This window comes from Catharus ustulatus, chromosome 16 (genome assembly GCF_009819885.2).
Source record: "Catharus ustulatus isolate bCatUst1 chromosome 16, bCatUst1.pri.v2, whole genome shotgun sequence".
NCBI lineage: Eukaryota > Metazoa > Chordata > Aves > Passeriformes > Turdidae > Catharus > Catharus ustulatus.
This window is the reverse complement of record NC_046236.1, coordinates 11011965-11030530: the sequence shown is the minus strand read 5'-3', so window position 1 is coordinate 11030530 and position 18566 is coordinate 11011965. Positions and strand designations below refer to the sequence as shown.

The following is an 18566-nucleotide window of genomic DNA, read 5'->3' as shown; positions in this document are numbered from 1 at the left end:
GTCTGGGGTTTCTCAGTGATTTTATACTGTGCACATTCACGTTCCCTGAGTAATACACAGGACCTAAAACCATCTTTCTTCCACTAATGAGAAGGGAGTGACTAGGAAGCAATAGGATAACAAAGAACATGGAAAAGGCTGTTTTCATGGCAACTCATGGTAGCTTAATTAAATTTCCACTAAAGAAAGATCCGTTTTGCTTTGGAGACCTGCGCAGGGTCGGGTGGTTTCTGTCTCTCACCAGATAAAGAACATTCTCCAGGGTGAGGTCATGTCTTTTTCTGGAGTTTGCCAGAGATGTAGCTGAGTTAGATCAGCCTCAACTCTGAACCAGAGCATTTGCTGACGCTTCTTTCTTGCCAGCACCAGCCCACATCCACCTGCATTTTCCCCCTACAGTGAGCTCATCACAGTTTTCACCTTGAAATCTCTGGTGCAGCAGGGAAGGCTGCAATAAAGGAGGTGTCCCCACCCCTCTTCTGGGATGCTTATACTGAAATGGGACAGGGAGGTGCCTCCCCAGCTGGCTAAAAGGGATTTATTTTACAAATGTTGCTGTTCCTGAGGGATGGGTATGTGGCATGGCATAACAAACAGCATATCCCCAAAATACCTAAAAGATAATGAGGCTGCTCAGCAAGGGAGTGAATTTCAAATTGTCATGCATTGCAGAAGGTGGAAGAAAATTTTAGCCTAGCCAAGTCAGTGGGAATTTTGGTCAATGATTTATTGGGACAGAATTGGCCTTGGTTTATATGATTCCAGGAGTTCATTAAGTGGGATTATGCTGCTCCAGGGAATGGGAGGTGATAGTTCTAGAAAAATCAAGGTGTGCAAATGTCCTTGTGCAACCTGGAGGTTGTGGCTGTGCTGCCAAATGCTCCTCCCTTGAGAGCACAGCTGCCAGAGCATCCTGTACCAGCTGATTTCTGGGACAGCTGCAACACCAGCAGCCAGGGCAGAAATGAGTCCTAAATTTAAAATTCTCCTTTCCTCTGTGAAGTTGTCACTGTAAATGCACTGAACATTCAATAAAAGACATTCAGGAGCCAAGAGCAGCACCACAGCAGATCTGCTCAAAGCCATTTGGATTCCTCTTCAAAGCAGAAAAAGCAAGTGCTGTGTGTGAGAATGGCTTTCCATGATTTGTGATTGTATGGAAATGCTGCCTATGGGGGGCAATGCTTTATTCCAGGATGCCCCAGAACAGAGAGTCAGAAGCTCATCTAAAGTCTGTGGTGAACTTCTCTGCTGGCTTCTCTACAGCTCTGTTGGGGGGGTTGAATTCATCTGATCCTTGCTCTGTGTGAGCAGCTGCCTAGGATGAGATTTTATTTATTGGTGTAGGGAAGAGATCCATCAAAAGCTCTTCAGGCTTGGAGGTTGTTTTAGCCTGATCCCCAGGTGTGGTGTGAAGCTGGCTGTGTAAAACCCAGCCCTTCAGGTGGTTCAGGTGCTTTGGAGGTGTTCTGAGCTGAAGCCTCAGCAGCTGTGGGTTGGTGAATCCCGCTGTGGTGCACAGGGAGGGTGTCAGGGCTCCTTGTCCTCTTTGTGCCTCACCTCTTTGCTTCCTGCATGAGCTGGAGGAGGGGCTGCAGGTGGGTTCTGCCTTGCCAACAGGACCAGCTCTGTGTGGGCATCCCTGGGCAGGGGTGATGATGGTGTGGGATGTGGCAGCAGCTCCTCCAGGTGCAGGGAGGGAAGGCTGCAGGACATCTTCCTGGGCAATAACTCAAACCCTGCAGCGAGGATTATTTGCAGTGTTCGTGTCTTGCCCAAGGAAGATCCTTGCCCTGTGGTTTGGGAGTGGTTTGGCTCTCAGAATTCAGTGAAGTGAGCTGCTGCAGGATATTCGTGTGAGTTAGAACCACGTGCCTGCCCTTAAATGTTTTCTGGCCTGGCTTTCCAGCTAAATGAGGCTTTGAGTGCACTCAGTGCTGGTAAATGGGATGCACATCACCCTAGGAACCTCCCAGCTTTCATCTGCCTTGTATTATGGAAGACTGGCTTGAAAAGATCAAAACCTGAAGGTTATTTACCTGTAACAGGATTTTTTTCTCCAAGCAGCCAGAGGCTCCCAGGTGGGTGTTGCAGAGATGCCACTCCAAGAGGAAGCATTTGATTTCCAAGTAAAATTAGATTCCACATTCAATTCTCAGCAATGTAAGTGCAAGGCTTCCAGTAAAGACATTTTCTGTACCGAGGGGTTGTAACATCTCCCAGCAGATACAATCAAATTGTGCTTGCTGCAGCCAGCTGTGGTTCTTATCTTTAATATGTAAACACTTGCTCAATAATTAAGTTACCACGGAAGTTGTACTGTATCGATGGTCAATTATAAGCTGATAAAAGGGAGGATGTGGCTGTCTGCTTTATCAAACCTGATATGCCTGCAGCAGTCAGGTGAAGACTTGGGAATTGAATAATTTGGTGTTTTCTCCTGATGCTTGTTCCCAGGATTCCAGAGGAGGTGAGTGCTCTCTGCGAGATCAATATCACTCTACCAAAAGAAGTTTCCTCTCTGATGAGTGTCCTTTGCACCACCTTACCCTGCAGTGGCTTTGCCCTGTGGCTGCCACCCCTGCTGCCGTGATTTCCCATTTTTTATCCCACTGGTGGCTTCCCAAGCTCTGCAGAGGCACCTGTGCTGGGTGATCCCATCTGGGATCCCTCTGGCACTATGAATGGCTGTGCTAATGTCTTTGTCACCTGAGAGCTGCTCCACAGGGAATCATAACATGTGATTAAAGAAACCAGTTAAAAACAGCTTAGGAAACTGGATTAGGTACATGATCTCTTATTATGGCTCCTTTTAGCTGACAACCCGGTAAAAGAAGGGGGGGTCTGGATTACACGGAGAAACATCAGACTTGACAGGAGTGCTTTCTGACTGTTCGGCTTAGTGGTGTCATGTACAATTTTAATCAGATTTAAATAGTGGCAAACATCACGGGCTTAATGGATTTCAGCTTTATTATTGGGGCTTTGCTTAGAAGCAATTTGGATTTTCAGCTGTGAGCCACCAATGCAAGTGTATTCATGATTAAGTGGGACTGGAAACCCAGGGACAGACCTTGCATTTAAATGCCACATGCCTGAGGAGGGGACAGACCTCGTCTTCTTCCTGTCAGCCTCAGGATCTCCATGTGTAGTCAAGCTCAGCCCTTGATCCTTCCACAGAGATGGAGCATTTGGCTCCATTTTCCATACTGATCCAAGCTTTCCTCTACAAAATCAAGGTGAAGCAAGATGAAAACATCTTTCACAGTGACCTAGAGAATTGGTTTTCTATGCTTGGCTTCAGCCCTGAAGTTGTTCTTCACATGATCTAAAATGATCTCTGTCTCTGCTTTAGGTGTCATGGGTTGTTCTTGACCTTCCCATGGTGAGGCTTTGTCTGGTCTCTGCTGTGCCAGTTTGGAGTGATTTATCTTGAGGAAAAACACTCCTAGAGGACCCTGACACCAGCATTTCTACAGAGATGTGGTCCCACCTCCAAACTGAGTTTTTTGGGGTGTTTTTGTTAGTTGTTTTTTGTGGGTGGTTTTTTTTTTTTCCATTGTGGGAGAAGGTACTGTGGAAGAAATCAGTATGGAAGGTGTTTTTGTAAAACAATGTTGACTTTGCTCAGAGGACTGATCTGGCTGTCATAGGCAAGTTACCATTTCAGGACCCTGTTGGTCATTGAGGTCTGGTCAACTGCTTGGTGGCCCAGGCCCTGCATGAGCAGGAAAAAGGGAACATCAGCCATTGCAAGTTCCCCTTTTATCAGTAACGGGAAGTGTGTGTTCCTACTCCCTTGTGTATTCTGTGCCACCTCACACCACCGACCTGAGGTTTCATCTGCTTCCAGCTCTGAGCTGAGCGTTGGTGAAGATGTTTTCCCTTAGAAGGCCAAGGAGCTGTCTGAACAATGTTATCTGAGTCACCCACTAAATCCTGGCTCTCTGTCTGCTGTAGCCATTCAAGCGCTAATTGCCTTTGATTAAGTCAATCGTTTGCAGAGTGAGTGGGTTAATTGGGTATTGTGGAAGCAATCAATCTCATCAGCTGCTTGCATCCATAGCTCAGGCGACAATGCAGAGGGACAATAATTGTTTTATGGGCTCCTGGAAGGCAGCAGAGGCAGACTGGATGACAACAGGAAACCCTTCTCTGCAAAATGGCCTTTAGGAAAGGTAATTTGGATGCAAAGTGCTCATTAAGAGAGGACAGATTGATTAGGAGCTGGGAAATTTTGCGCCTCTAAAACGTGTGTGTGCAGGAGAAAATGGTGTGGGTGTCAGGGGCTGCACTTGGGAGTTCTTGGGCTCTTTGGCCAAGCTGGATGGGATGTGAAGAGGATGTGGTGTCCTAAATGGGGAGGAAAAGTCTTCAGGGAGGTGAAGGGAGAGCGTTCCCTTCTCAGCCTGTGAGTGTGAGCTGGGACACACCAGGCTCCCACCTTGCCTTGGGTGCACCCAGCACTGCCCTCCCAGTCCCGGGGGCTGGGGGATCACTGGGCACATCCTGCACTGCTGCTTGCTGTAATTGAGGCTGTAATTCCCAAAGGACTGAGCTGGGCAGGGGCAGGGACAGCTCCTGGTGGCTCCTCAGCTGGTCAGTGCAGGAGGATCCCAGGGGAAGGATTCCCACCTCAGCATCCAACCTCCCAGGCCCCTTCTGCCATGGGGATGCTGAGACATCTCCAACAAGGCTGTGCCTGCTCTGCTCAGTGTGGGACCAGCAGGAAATGCATTACCCAGAGGTGGCTGCTGAACTATTGCAGGGAAGTTCTGAACTCCTCAGCATAGCTGCAAACAAGCAAAAAAATAAAAATAGGCAAGCTGCTGGTGCTGTGCAGGGGAGCAGGGTGCAAGTTCTGAGGCATTTGAGGACCTGGATCCTGGTTGGTTCTGGAGGATCTGAGCAAAGAGTGATGCTTTCATTCCATGAGCAAACTTAGTATTCCTTGGTTTATGACTTTTTTTGCAATGCAAATTCTTAAAGTGTGCAAATTGAAGTAATTGAAATGTTTGTTTGATGGTGGCTGAGTGCTGCAGGAAGCAGTGTTACATCTTAGAGCAGTCAAACCAAACCGCTTGCACTGACATGGCTAAACAAGAGGTGCACAGCTGTTTTTGCAACCCTAGTCAAAGTCCAGTCTGTAAGGAAAATGTAGAATATGCCACCTTCTCCATCCAGCCCTCTCACTGGACAGTGGGGTTTATTTCAGAGGGAATGTCCTTCACACTCTGTTTGAAGAGGAGGTTGTAACACAGGGTCAGAGGTGATGTGTGGTGCCAGGGATTCCTCACTCAACTACTGCAGGTGATCCTTAACCTCTCAGAAGAGGTGAGCACAGCCTGTCCAGTGAGTGCCCATCCTGTCCTGCCTTAATTAACACCTTACAGTGCTAATAGAGCAGAGTGCTCAGCTTTGACACACAGAGAAGTGCTGAAGCACACCCTGCAATTTTAGCAGCAAAGTGAGGGAGTTGGGTTTGAATCTTCTCCAAAGCTCTGAATTGGGGTCAATGCACTTTAACTGCTGAGAGGAAGGAAAAATGCATTCTGTAGGGGGAGGTGCCCTGCCTGAGCTCTAGGAAGATTCTGTTGGATTTCGTGCACAAGTACATTTTTTTCTCTTATTCAGCCCCCCATACTTCGTCTTGCAGTGAGACCAGAAGACAAGAAACCACACAGTGCTGCATTTGTGTGGTGTTGGATAAACTCAGGTTTCTTCTACAAGCCTGGGACCAGACCTGGTTTTACCACAGCCCTCCAAACATCATGGGAACAAGCAGTTCCTTGCTCCTTCCCAGGTGGAATTGTGAAATGAGGAGCCAAAGAAGCCAAGGATCAGACGTGATTTTAGTTCCCAGCTTTTAAAGCCTTACTTAGGATGACAGAAGGAAAGGCCCATGCACGTTGGTTTTTGCAAGCCAGTGGATCTGATTGTTCTCCTTGCAGGAGGGACTTCTATTCTATTAAAACAAAGTGTAAAATTGAACCAGGAATTTTGGGTACTTCTGTAATCCACATTCTCAGAGAGCAGCCCCCCCATCATTAATTAAGCTCTGTAACAGCTTTCTGAGTGGGGAAGTAGCAATATCCCTCTTCTTTAAAATGGGGAACTTGAACCAAACGCTGGTAGAAGTCAGATGGAAAGATGGTGGCTACAGCAGATGTTCTTGATAAAAAATCCTCTCCCTTGCTTCCTCTGCAGCCTCTCAGGCAGGGGCAGGCTGGGCTGCACTGGGCACCCAGTGGGTGCTGCTGGTTTTATCTGCCTGAAGGAGCAGCGACCACCAGCCCACCTGAGCTGGCACAAGGCCATGCTCAACCTTCTTTTCAGTCTGCCAACCTGGTGACCCTGTTTTCCTTGCCCAGAGTTTTAGCTGTGGGGATGAAGTGGGTGTGGGAGTGGTAGTTCCTAGTTTTACCTTAGAATCTTGGGTCAGAAATACCCATCTGGGCTGTGGGATTGTATCATGTGCCATTGGCTGGCTGACTTGGACACAACTGCTTGGTGCCACAGGCTTGTGCCAGAGCAGCTTGGAGAAGAAAGCAATTTAATTTGCTCCCTGGCAGGTGGCAGAAGTGGTGCAGGAAATGTGACAGTGTGACAGCAGCAATGTTAGTGGTATTTCTTCAGCAGGGCTTCCCCAGGTAGTGCTTTCTGCACTCCTGGTTGGGTGCTGGGGATCTCTGGGGTGAAGGCAGGTGGGTGCATCCCTTGTTCTGTGCCTCAGGAGAGGAAGCAAATGTGCTGGGGAATGATGCTGTGTGGTCTCACACCAGCTGTGAGAGGTGCTGTAGGACTTGTGGTCGTTCAGCTTCCATCTCAGCAGAACAGCCCTCACAGAATCACAGAATGTTTGGGTTGGAAAGGACCTTAAAGATCACATAATTTCACCCTGCCATGGCATGGACACCTTCCTCTGTCCCAAATTGCTCCAAGCCCTGGCCTTGGACACTTCCAGGGATGGGGCAGCCACAGCTTCTCTGTGCACCCTGTGCCAGGGACTCCCCACCCTCACAGAGAAGAATTTGGTCAAACCTCATTGATAAACCTCATGGATTATCAATATTCCAGAAAGCAATTTACTGCTGGAAGTCAGTGAGGGTTTCAGCTTTGCTTTTGTGCAGGGTAAAACCCTACCTGACATCATGACCACAGAGAAGATCACCCCTGAGGGGCTGAATGTCACCAGGTGCCTCTAAATACAGAGCTGAGATAGTGCAGAGCATGAGACAAGGAAGAGAGGGTTTATTTGCCGCCTCCAGTGTGAGATCTCCCCCTGTTCAGCCTCGTGCAGTTGTGATTCTCAGCACCTTCTCTGGCTGTTTTCACAAGCAGGGCTTTGAGGACACTTCTTGCTGACACAGGGTTTGCCTGGGGAACCTGTGTGGGTTCAGCTTGGGTTCAAGTGCTGCTCACAGTGTTTGCACTGATGGGGGCTGACAGGGGTTCAGGTTTGGGCAGAGCAGAGGAGCAGCTCCTGAGGATGCAGCCCTGAAGGGAAGAAAAAAGAAAAGAAGCGAGAAAAATCTGTCCCAAAGCTCTGAAATCAGCAGCTGGCTTTGTCAGAGCAGCCAGAAGCTCTTTTGCTGGAGCAATTGGCCTGGGAAGAGCCAACATGTGAGCCACAGAATGGGATAACACTTGGTTGTGTTGGGTTTTTGCAATGCTTCCTTGAAGTGGAATTTGGATCCTGTGTTTTGACACACGAAGTTGGAAAGAGAAGATCAAAATGATGAAATGTCCAATGTAAGAGGACAGGGGAAACCGTGTTTCCAGGCTGACTTTAACCCTGGCTCACAGCCTTGTCCTGAGCAGCTCAGAGAACCTCTCTGGGCTCCCCTCTCTCCATGATGGTGCCCAGGACTGGCAATGATGTGAGATCATCTTTGGGAAGATGCACAGTAATTTTATTCTCCATCCCTTAAATGCTAAAAACCCAGGTGTTGTGGAGGGGAGCAGGTGTAATCAGGAGTGCCTGCAGCATCCTTCAGCAGTCCTGTGTTCGGAATGGGTGAGTGAGTGAATGAGAGCTGCTCCAAGATGGGGATTCCTGAAGGGAAATTCGGGCTTCCCTCCATCCCCCACATTTGTATTTGGGTGTTGTTTGATGTCCTTTCCTCCAACCAGCCCCTAGAAGATGTCAGCTCTGCTCAAGGGCCAGGCACAGGCTCTGAGACCCTCTCTGCTGCTCAGTGCAATGAACAGCAACAGCTTCAGAAATATCTCCGTGGCCATTTTTTGGGGATTTGGGGGGAGATTTGGAGCCTCTTTAGGGCAATTTTGGGGGGTATTTTGAGGAAATTTTGAGGCATTTTCCAGTTGAATTTGAAGCCCTTTCAGGGCTGATGTTTGAGCCATTTTGGGGCTGATTTTGGGAAAATTTTGAGGCTTTCTTTGGGAAATTTTAGGGTGATTTGGGGCCAGGACTGAGCTGCAATAATGCACAAGGGGCCCTGCAGGAGTCACTCCCTGGGTGTCAGAGTGCAGCTGTCTGAAGCTGTTGGAGGAGAATGAGAGCAGAGTGAGAGGGGCAGATCTGCAGGAGAAGGCCCATCTCATTCCTGTCCTCAGCAGAACAGCCACACACTTGGTTCTGAAGTCTTAGTTCTTCTTTATCCCATCTCTCTTTATAAATGCACACTTTATCCCTGGTTCTCAGTCACTCCTTCCTGCTGCAGGGTACCGAGAAGGATTTCTGTGGAAGAGAGGACGCGACAACGGGCAATTCTTGAGCCGAAAGTTCGTGTTATCAGAGAGGGAAGGTGCTCTGAAGTACTTCAACAAAAACGATGTGAGTACCTGGGGTTGCTGTGTGCAGAGGGGATTGAAGCTCTGAGAGCATCCTGGAGCATGAAATTCCCAGTTTATTGATACAATTTCCATAAGCACTGAGTCCCAGCTGCTTCAGGAAAGAGCACCAGGCTCAGCTCACTCTCCCTTTGGTGGGTTTGCCCTTCTCCTCCACAGTCATGGAGAGATGCCCCACATGTTCTTGCTCTTTAAAGTCTGTAGGGCTCTTCTCAAGCCACCAGCAAAGGGGTTTTTCTCACTCTGGCTCTGCATCACCCAGCTAACGAGGGTTTCATATTGAGGACTGCCTTGTGGTGAAGGTGTGACCACCTTGCAGGGGTCACTGGGTCTGAGTTCTCCTTTGCATGGCACAGCATGCATCCAGAGGGAAAGCTCTCTGCTGTTCTGTTCCAGTGTCAAGCAGTGTGGAAGTATTTGTTCTTTTCCCCAGAGCATGTTTCATTATTGTGAGGAATGGAGCTCTTACCATGAAAATCACATTTTGATGAATGGATGGACACTCCACAGCACCATGGAGAAAGCCAAGGTGTTTAATCTGGCCTTTGAGTCTCCCCTGCCCATCACAGCTGGAGCAGCCCAGGCTGAGCCACCAGCCACTTTTCCCAAGCAGTTGCTGCAGTGGTGGTGTCAGGACGAACCAGAGGATGGGAACATCCACCCTCACTTCTCCATGGCTTTGACAGCACCATCTTCCCCTTCAGCTTGGATTGTTATGGTGCAGTTGTATCTTCTGGAGAAGAGAGAGCCAGTCCCTGCTGAGGGAGAAATGAAAGTCCCAGCAGTTCCATTCAGTCACTCTTGACTGCTCTGATAGTTTAAAGCTGCTTTGCCTCACTGTTGACCTCAGCTGTGGAGGGAATGGTGCTGTCTAGACATCCTCTCTGCTGGGATTTCCCCACCACGGCCACCCACAGGGCTGTGTGTCCACAGCAAGTCCCCAAGTTCCCAAAGCAGCACTGACACCTCTGCACAGTGCTGGGACCAGGACCCCACAGCTTCTGCTGGCCCTGCTCCAAAGCTGGTGTCACCAAGGGGCTGATCTCTATTTGTTGGGATGGATTTTTGGAGGGATGTTCAACTTCTGGAGACACTTTGTAGGAAGATGAACCACGCTGCTGTGCTGGCACTGAGGGTGCAGATGGGGCTGGAGCCCTCCCAGGCTCCTTCTGAGCTAACCCACCCTGGAGGTGGGCTGTGAGGATTGCATTTGTCCCTCTGAAAGGAAAGCTCAGAAGGCAAGGGGGGGAGCAGAGTCAGCAGCCAGTGGCTCATGTGAGAGGATGGGACATGGACATGGTGATTCCCAGCCAAGCACCTGGGGATAATCAAGCACCAAAGGGGATAATCATCCATCATTTGGGACAAGGATCAACTATTTCTAGGTGTTAGAGAGTCACAAACCATCCTGGCCTGTTAGCAGTCTGTGTTTTTTTGCACTCCTGCTGGATTTTGCAGAAGAACATTTTTCCAGGCTGGCAGGTGACACCTGAGCAGAGTCTTGGATATCTCATCACAGGTAGTTTTGTGGGCTGGGATTCAGGTGTTTTCAGCTAGTGGCCTCAAACTGGCTTTTTTTCTGAAAGCAGGAGATGAACTGCTTTCTGATTTGAAAGCCACTTCTCAGGTGTTTGCTCACTCAGCTGCCTTTTGCAGGCAAAAGAACCCAAAGCAATTATGAAGATCGAGCACCTAAACGCGACCTTCCAGCCGGCAAAAATCGGGAACCCTCACGGGCTGCAGATCACCTACTTGAAGGACAATAGCACAAGGAACATCTTTGTCTATCATGAAGATGGCAAGGTGAGGCTGTGGAGAAGGTTTGGGTTGTGGTGCTGGGGGCTGTGCTGCTCACAGCCAGCCTGGGGCACACCAGGAGCTGGAATCTCTTGGAGGGAGGGAGGGGTACAGGATGCACAGCCAGCTTTGAGGTGTTTGTCATGTCCTTCCAAGCACAAAGGGTGGCAAACTGTTCTAAGTAAACAGATGCAAATGGAAGGAACTGGAAATTTCTTGTGACTTGGAGTAGAGGATTTTTAAAGGCAGGCTCCTTGGTACCCAGAGAAGGAGACGGGGTGGATGGAGCGTTGGAAGATGAGGGGACTCAGTCCAAAGACTTGCAAAAGGGGAGCAAACTGGAGTGTAGGAGAAGCAGGGAACTGGTGTGGTTCTGCCTGTCTCATACTTCATATTCATGTTTGTATTGCAATAAATCCCCTTGCTCAGGTGTCTCTGAAGGGAGGTGTGAAGGAGGGAGCCAGTGGGTCTGGGTGGTCATTTGTGGGTCCCAGGGAGCTGCTCCCAAACTCTTCCCCTCCATGCCAAGTGCTTGTCAGCAGGGGCTCCTTTAGCCCAGCACAGTGTCACTCGAGCTGCTCTCAGGTACCTCCCTGCTGCCATTTAAACCAGAATGACGAGCAGCAGCTCTTGTGTGGGAAATTACATCCCACTGTTGTGTCAGTGTCTGTGGTTTGCTGGGCTTTGGTGGCTTGCTTAGCCAGGCTGTGAGGAATGCAGTCAGGGCTGTGCTGGCTTTGGGGTTTGTGTTTCAGCTGCTGAGGTTTCTGCTGGGGCTGGTCCCACACAGGGGCAGGATGTGCTCTGATGAAATCTGACCATGACCCAGCTGAATTCCTTTCAACTTCCCTGAATTTGCTCTGTCCCCTTGGCTGCACAAGGGCTGCAGGAAGATGAATGCCCTGGGGTAAACTCCTGCCCTTTGGGACTGGAGGCTGCGCTGGGGCTCCCCTGTGGTCTCCTGCTGCCCCAGTGTGTCCTCCTGGACCCCAGAGGTGCTGCCTCTCCCTGATCTGAGGTGGTGGAGCCTCATTTAGGCTCCTTCTCACATTTCATAGAATCACAGAATGGTTTGGGTTGGAAAGGACCTTAAAGAACATCCCATTTCATCCTGCCATGGGCAGGGGCACCTTCCACCATCCCAGGCTGCTCCAAACCTTGTCCAACCTGTCCTTGGACACTCCCAGGGATGGGGCAGCCACAGCTTCTGTGTGCACCCTGTGCCAGGGCCTCCCCACCCTGCCAGGGAGGAATTTGGTCAAACCTCACTTGTTTCAATGGATTATCAATATTCCAGAAAGCAATTTACTGCTGGAAGTCAGTGAGGGTTTCAGCTTCTGCTTTTCTGCAGGGTGAAACCCTACCTGACATCATGATCACAGAGAAGATCCACAGGTAAATAAATGAATAAGTGTATAATTACCCAGTTGGTGGCTGGATAAGATACCAGAATTTTAATATTATTTATTGTTCATTAGCTCCAACCTGGTTTGGTCATCCTTAACTTCAGGAGTGAATTCCTCTTGCTGATCCTCTTTGTGGTGCTATCTGGGGTGTCCTTAGCTGCTTAGGGTAGGAAAGCAAGTGATAATTGAGTAAAACCTCAGACAAGTAGGTCAGAATTTTCCAAAACAGTGTTTGTCTGTGTCCTGTTATGTCTCGGGGTTTTTTCCCTTTCAATTTTAAGTAGCTTAACAAACCAAAGCAAAGGTTTTTAATTTTTGGGAATGGTTATTTGCCACATTAGACCATTTTTGAGATACCCCCCATTCAACTCCTTAAAACTGAGATTTCAAAATTTCGTGTGAGCCTTTCCTCTTACTCACATCATTTCTAAAGCATAAAAAAAATAAATCTTAGAGAAGACCAACTTCTCCTTTGATGTGATCTTTCCTGCACTACAGCGACCTCACCTGAAAGAGATGACAGTTTTTATTTTGGGATTAAGTCTGGCTCGTTGAACATTCCCTGATCTGATGTGTGAAGCTGCACATGCATTAATGGCAGCAGGACAGCTCAGCATCCCTCTCCTGTGCTCAGCATCCCAGGCAGGGCAGCTCTTCATCTCCCTTCCCACATCCCTTTCCTGCTCCCACAGTCTCAGACCACAAGGCAGAGTTTGAGTGCTCCCTGTGTGGAACTCTTAAAATTAATATGACATTTCTAAGCAAAACCTTCAGAGACATACAGCACAAGCTGTTGGGTCTTACTAGAGATAAATGAATACCTGAGTTTAAAATCAAAGGAATTATAAAACAAATATTTGTGGGAGGAAAAAAATGGAGAGAGATTTTTGCCCAAGGGAGAAGTGCCAGGGCTTCTTGGATTTCAGTAAGACTGTGGCTGTCCCTAAAGGACTCACAGACACAGCTGACAGACTGGGATACAAAGATAAAGAGAGGGTTAGCTACTCTTTTAGCAAAACATTGAAGTATGCTGGAATTTGGGTGGGATGCAGGTTACACCAGCCCAGCTGTGTTGATAGGGTCAGCTCAATATTTCAAGTGCTCTTTTGGGGCTGGTTTTGGCAGTTCAGAGATGTTTAGAGCCTCCCCCTGCAGAGAGCCCCTGGGTGCTCACTGGAAGCTGTGTGCACGTCTGGCAGCCTGGAGCAGCAGCTGATGTTCCACATCCTTCACCTTTTTGCTGTATTCTGTGGTTTTATAGGATTGCTACATTGTGCTCTGTCACTGGGGCCAGAGTGATGGGACAGACAGAACACAGCAGGATCAGGTTATTTTGTGTGCAGGCTGCAATCCTCACTCTGCTTTTGTTCCTCATTATCAGGAAATAGTGGATTGGTTCAACGCCATCCGGGCAGCACGTTTCCATTACTTACAAGTGGCATTCCCTGGAGCCAGTGACTCTGATGTGAGTGTTCCTGCAGCATTGGCTGGGTGGGGCTTTTCCCTGTTCTTGCTCATTTTTAGCATCCTGTTAACAAGCTGAAGGTTTGGATAGTGCTCCATCCTTCGGAGCATTCTGCAATTACCAGCTGAAGTGGTTGTGGAGGGATGCTGAGCCCGGGTGCAGCACCTGCTCCAGCATCCAGCCTTGGACCCTGTGCCCACACAGGGGCTGGGGGGTGACCTCCAGCCCTGCCACGCCTGCAGCAGCCTCAGCATCTGCCTCAAGGGGTGTTCTGTGATAACAAAAGCCAAAACAAAGGTTGGAAGGCAGGAAAGTGATTTATCAAAATGTGAGTCTTGGTCTAATACCGATACTCGACTGTGACGGACAAAAGACTCTCTAACAATTTAAAGTTACAAAGTGAATGTTTATTCAGCACTGGACAGCAGCGTGGGGTAGCCCCCCGCAAAATTACAGGTGGTCACAGAGTCTATTTATTGACAAAGTGTCCAGACAAATACATATTCATAATACCAGCCCCTCCCATCCCTGCTTCCCATGGTAATTAGCTGGAATGGCAATTAAGCAGCGTGGTTGGCTTCTTGAATTAAGTCTGGGGTCGTTTTTGTGGGGAGGGGTCTTAGAAGGAGGAAGTAAAGGGAGTATTCCTCCCCCTGACCTTTTCTATTAATGACAATACAAATGGCTTTTGGGGCAACTCCAGTTTTGCAAAGAATGAGTTTCTGGTTGCAATTGTTATTGTTCTTTGGACCTACCTACCAGTTTCATCCTTTCCCATTGCAAGCACAGGTAAGCAAACATAAATTGACAGGCAATCAATTATTGAAGTTTCAGGTAACTATCTCAAGCCCAGTTTCTTTTAACTTTTGACTAAAATCCTAATTTCTTTAAGATCAGTGTTTCAGGGGTGAGGGCAGAAGGATGGCAGTGCCCTGCCTGAGCCCTTCTCTGCAGGCCAGTGCAGCCTGGCTCATAAATGCCTGTGCTTTCCGGTGCTGGAGCTGCTAATTGTGTTACCCTGGGCTAATGCAATTCCAGAGGCTGCTCTGACTGCCAGGGCTGTGTGCTGCTCTTGGGATGGAGCACCACTGTGGTGGTGCTTGTTGATTACTCCCTGCTACCTCCTTGGCTGTAGGTTTTGAAATCTAATTGCATTTCCTGCCTCCCACCAGTTATCTGGGAGGGGTCCAGCCGTGGTTCTGCAGGGTGGCTCTGTCCTGGCTGCCCTGCACCCTGAGCAGTTTGGGAGATTCTCCTGGAGGCTGCTGGCTGTGCTGGGAGCTGCTCCAAGGTGTTTCATGGCTGTACCCTCCTGAGGAGGAGCAGGACTGCAGCGCTCAGGCAGAGCCTGGGGTGGGCTCAGGGCTGGGGGTCAGCTCAGTGGGGCTTTTCCTTCCAGTGACCCCCAGCACACCATCTGACACTGCTCTTTTCTGTCCTTGGTTGCTCCAGCTGGTGCCAAAGCTTTCTAGAAACTACCTGAAGGAAGGATACATGGAGAAAACAGGGCCAAAGGTAGGATATGAAGCGTTTTTCAGTCCCTCCAAACATCAGTCTTGCTCTCTATGTCCCTGAGAAGGAGTTGCTGGTGGAACAAACCAACCCTTGCCAGAGAGGCAAAGCTGTAACTCTGGGAAGGTTTAATGCACTTTCCTCACCTGAGAGCAAACATTAAAAAATCCAAATCTATATCACAAACCCAATGTCCCTTCCTGGTGCAGCTGGCCCAGTCCCTGGCTGTGGTGGCTCAGAAGTCACCTGTTCCCAGCTCCCCCAGCCCATGAGGCTCCTCCAAGACTTTGAGACTCTTGGGCCATGTGTGGTTAGAGAGAAGCTGTGCTGATTCAGCGTGTGACCTGGCATTTTTTGTCTCTTCAGCAAACAGAGGGATTCAAGAAGCGATGGTTCACCATGGATGACCGACGGCTCATGTATTTCAAAGATCCCCTGGTGAGATGAAAGTGCCTGGGCACTACCTGCCTGGGAATTACCTGCAATGCTACTACTACTAAGAGTAATAGCAGTAATAATTACAGCAATGATCTGCAGTGAAGTGCAGGCTGGTGGGAGAGCCAAGAGGGCACAAGGCTGTCACTGCTTGGTGGCTCTGCCTGGTGTCCAGTGTACATAGGTAACAAAAACCCTTTGAAAGCTCTGTCCACCAGATATTCTGCATCTGGATCTTGGCTCCCTGGTGTAGGTGCTGCACTGTGGGTGCCCCTGGGTGAGGAGCAGGGCTCTGGTGCTGTTGGGGTTTGGCTGATGGGCTTGTGGCTGCTGCAGGATGAGCTGTCCTGGCTGCCTGGCTCCCTTCACTGACTGCTCTGCTGCTCTCTCATCCTAGGATGCCTTTGCTAGAGGGGAGGTTTTTATTGGCAGCAAGGAAAACAGCTACAAGGTGCTGGAAGGGCTCCCACCATCCACGCAGGGGAACCACTGGCAGCACGGCATCACCATCGTCACCCCAGACAGGAAATTCCTCTTTGCCTGTGAGACAGAGGACGACCAGCTGGAGTGGATCACCACCTTCCAGAAGGTTATAAGCCGGCCCATGCTGCCTCAGGAATACGCAGGTGTGTGTGCTGGGAGGGCTGGGATGGCTGGAAGGGGCTGGGGGTGCAGGACACTGCTCCTCCTGTTCTGTGTGAGCAGCTCTTCACTGCCCAGGGCATGCAGAGGCTGTTTGAGAGAGGGGCTCTCCCTGGGAGGAGGAGGAGGAGGATGGGATCCTTACCTTTTCATTGCCTCTGGTGTGGTGTCCATGCTGTGAGGATCAGTCATATGGTTATGGGGGTAATTGAAGCCAAGAAGCATCAGCAAGGACCACTGTCAGGGTAGGCTTGTGCCAGGCTGTCACCACCTGCCAGTGCTTGCCCTGCTTTAACTTTATTTTCTCTGTTTTTTCCTTTCAGTGGAAGCCCATTTCAAACATAAACCTTAGCTGGGACTGGCTGGGCAGACCTGAGGAGTGAGCTTCTGTTTACAACACAACGTGGTTTTATTTGAAATGTTAAAAATAATTCATAATAACAGTAATATTAATAACAATAATAATACTTCCCTTTCCCCTCATCATTCACTTGATCATGTTGGAAGGGCGGCAGTGGAACGTCGGAGAAGATCCTGATCCAACTTGAAATTCATCTCTGTGGCTGCTCTGTGGGATGGGATGGAGGGTCCTGCCACCCCCTCACCCCACACCTGCTGGAAGGGGCATCCCACCCAGCTTCTCCAGGATGGCACAGACTGTTGGTGGCACATCCCAGGGGCAGATGGGACTTCTCCCCATGCTCAGGTCCCTGGGTGCTGGAGCTGAGTATCCCTGCACTTCCAGATGGCTGCCAGCCCTTTCCAGGGGGGCTGCAAGTCCCCAAGGGCTGACATCCCTGTGGGATGGGAAACAGCCTGGAAACATGAAATGTGCTGTGCAAAACAGCTGAGCCTGCCATGGTGCTGGGGTAAATGATAGATAAATTATCTCCCTGGGGACTGGTGGTGATGCTGTGCCTGGAGAGCATCAAATAGGATTTAGAAATTGAGGAAATGGGCATCATCAGCCTCGTTAGGTTAACGAAGGGCAGGGAGGAGGGGGCTGCAAGGTGACACCAACCCGTGAGGTGATGCTGGGGGAGCAGAGCTTTGGGGGCCAGGCCTGTGTTTGGCTCCCTGGGTCATCCCTGTTCCATGGTCTGGGGGGCTTTGCCCCATTTGGGGAGCCCAGTATGGAGTTGGGGGGTTGAGCTTTATCTGCACCATCAAAGCCTGTCCCAGCTCACTCCCAGCAGGCACATCCCTTCTCCAGACTTGGTGGTTGCCTTTTTCCCCCAGTGATTCAAATTTTTTTTGGTTGATTTTTCTTTTCCTACCAAAAAAAGAAAAAAAAAAAGAAAAAAAAAAAAAGAAAAAGCTGCTTGAAGTGACGTTTCAGCGCGGTGTTGAGCACTGTAATTCCTGCAGTCAGGGCGGGCGGGCTGGGACCTGCACACCAGGTGCTGGATTTTTACCCAAAAATGAGATTTCTGGCATGCCCTGAAGGCCCAGCCCCAGCCACGGACCTGTCCGACGCGTTTCTTAGGTTGGTTGTGTATCTGAGAGCATCTCATCGGCTGTGTGCATTCGTTCTGTCACTGGTAAGACAACTGTGGTACTAAATGTCATTCAAACCAATAAATTATTATTATGTCAGAGCCGTGGCTGTGTGGTGCTGGGGCAGGGGAGGGAGGTGGGGTTAAAAAGCAGCAAATGGAAACAAGGAGGTGCTGGCAGAGCCCTGGGGGTGTGGGACACCCTCAAAACCATCTGTGTGTATTATGTGATATATTATTTGTGTCTATGTGTGTGTTATAGTGCATGTTCTATGTCTTTATGACACTTCTTTATATACACACACACACACAAAGGATAGCTGGCTCTTGGGAGTAGAGAAATGAGCTTTGTGCAGGGGTTGTTGGCTATTCACACACAACTAGAAACTGCACAGGGGATAGAGTGAAATATATAAAAAGTATGTGTATGTATGAGGTGTTCATATGCACACATTCATATATAGATGTAGCACTCAGATATTTACAAATTACAAATATATAAGCTAAATGTATTTCACATACCTGTATATGTATAGACATTTTTATACTTTGTTTTCTAAAATATGTAATTATATATTATATACACACATGCATGCTTTATATACATATAATTTATAAACATATTTATAAATTTAAGGTGAATATATTGCATATAAACATACATATATCTACATGCACATGTGTATGCATAACTATAATTATATATTTAACTTATAAATACTTTAAATATAAGTGTGTGTTACCTACACACTGTCACTCACAATTATGTACTGACCCAGGCACAGCAGAAGCAGGGAGAGGACAGACTGGGCTCCTTGTTTGTATTTATAGGTGGCTGTAAAAAATGTTTTGTGTGCATATGTCATTAATATAATATTATAAATTATATATACTTATATATAATTGTTATCTATACAAAAGGCTGGTTATATGTGTGTGTATATACATGTATTTTAAATTCCTGGGTATATTTTATACACACACATATGTTCTGTATAT

The 18566-nt window shown here is 48.6% G+C and overlaps 1 protein-coding gene across 1 annotated transcript in view; it reads left to right on the top strand.

The window, feature by feature from the left end:
- ADAP1 (ArfGAP with dual PH domains 1) overlaps nt 1-17669 on the top strand; it is a 48973-nt gene extending 31304 nt beyond the window's left edge. Inside the window, exons 5-11 of the mRNA XM_033073929.2 lie at nt 8685-8797; nt 10471-10617; nt 13399-13482; nt 14935-14997; nt 15361-15432; nt 15827-16055; nt 16395-17669. Of these exons, the coding sequence (XP_032929820.1) occupies nt 8685-8797; nt 10471-10617; nt 13399-13482; nt 14935-14997; nt 15361-15432; nt 15827-16055; nt 16395-16423 (737 nt within the window). The 3' untranslated portion in view covers nt 16424-17669. The remainder of the gene's footprint in view (nt 1-8684; nt 8798-10470; nt 10618-13398; nt 13483-14934; nt 14998-15360; nt 15433-15826; nt 16056-16394) is intronic.
- The last annotated feature ends 897 nt before the right edge of the window (nt 17670-18566 follow it).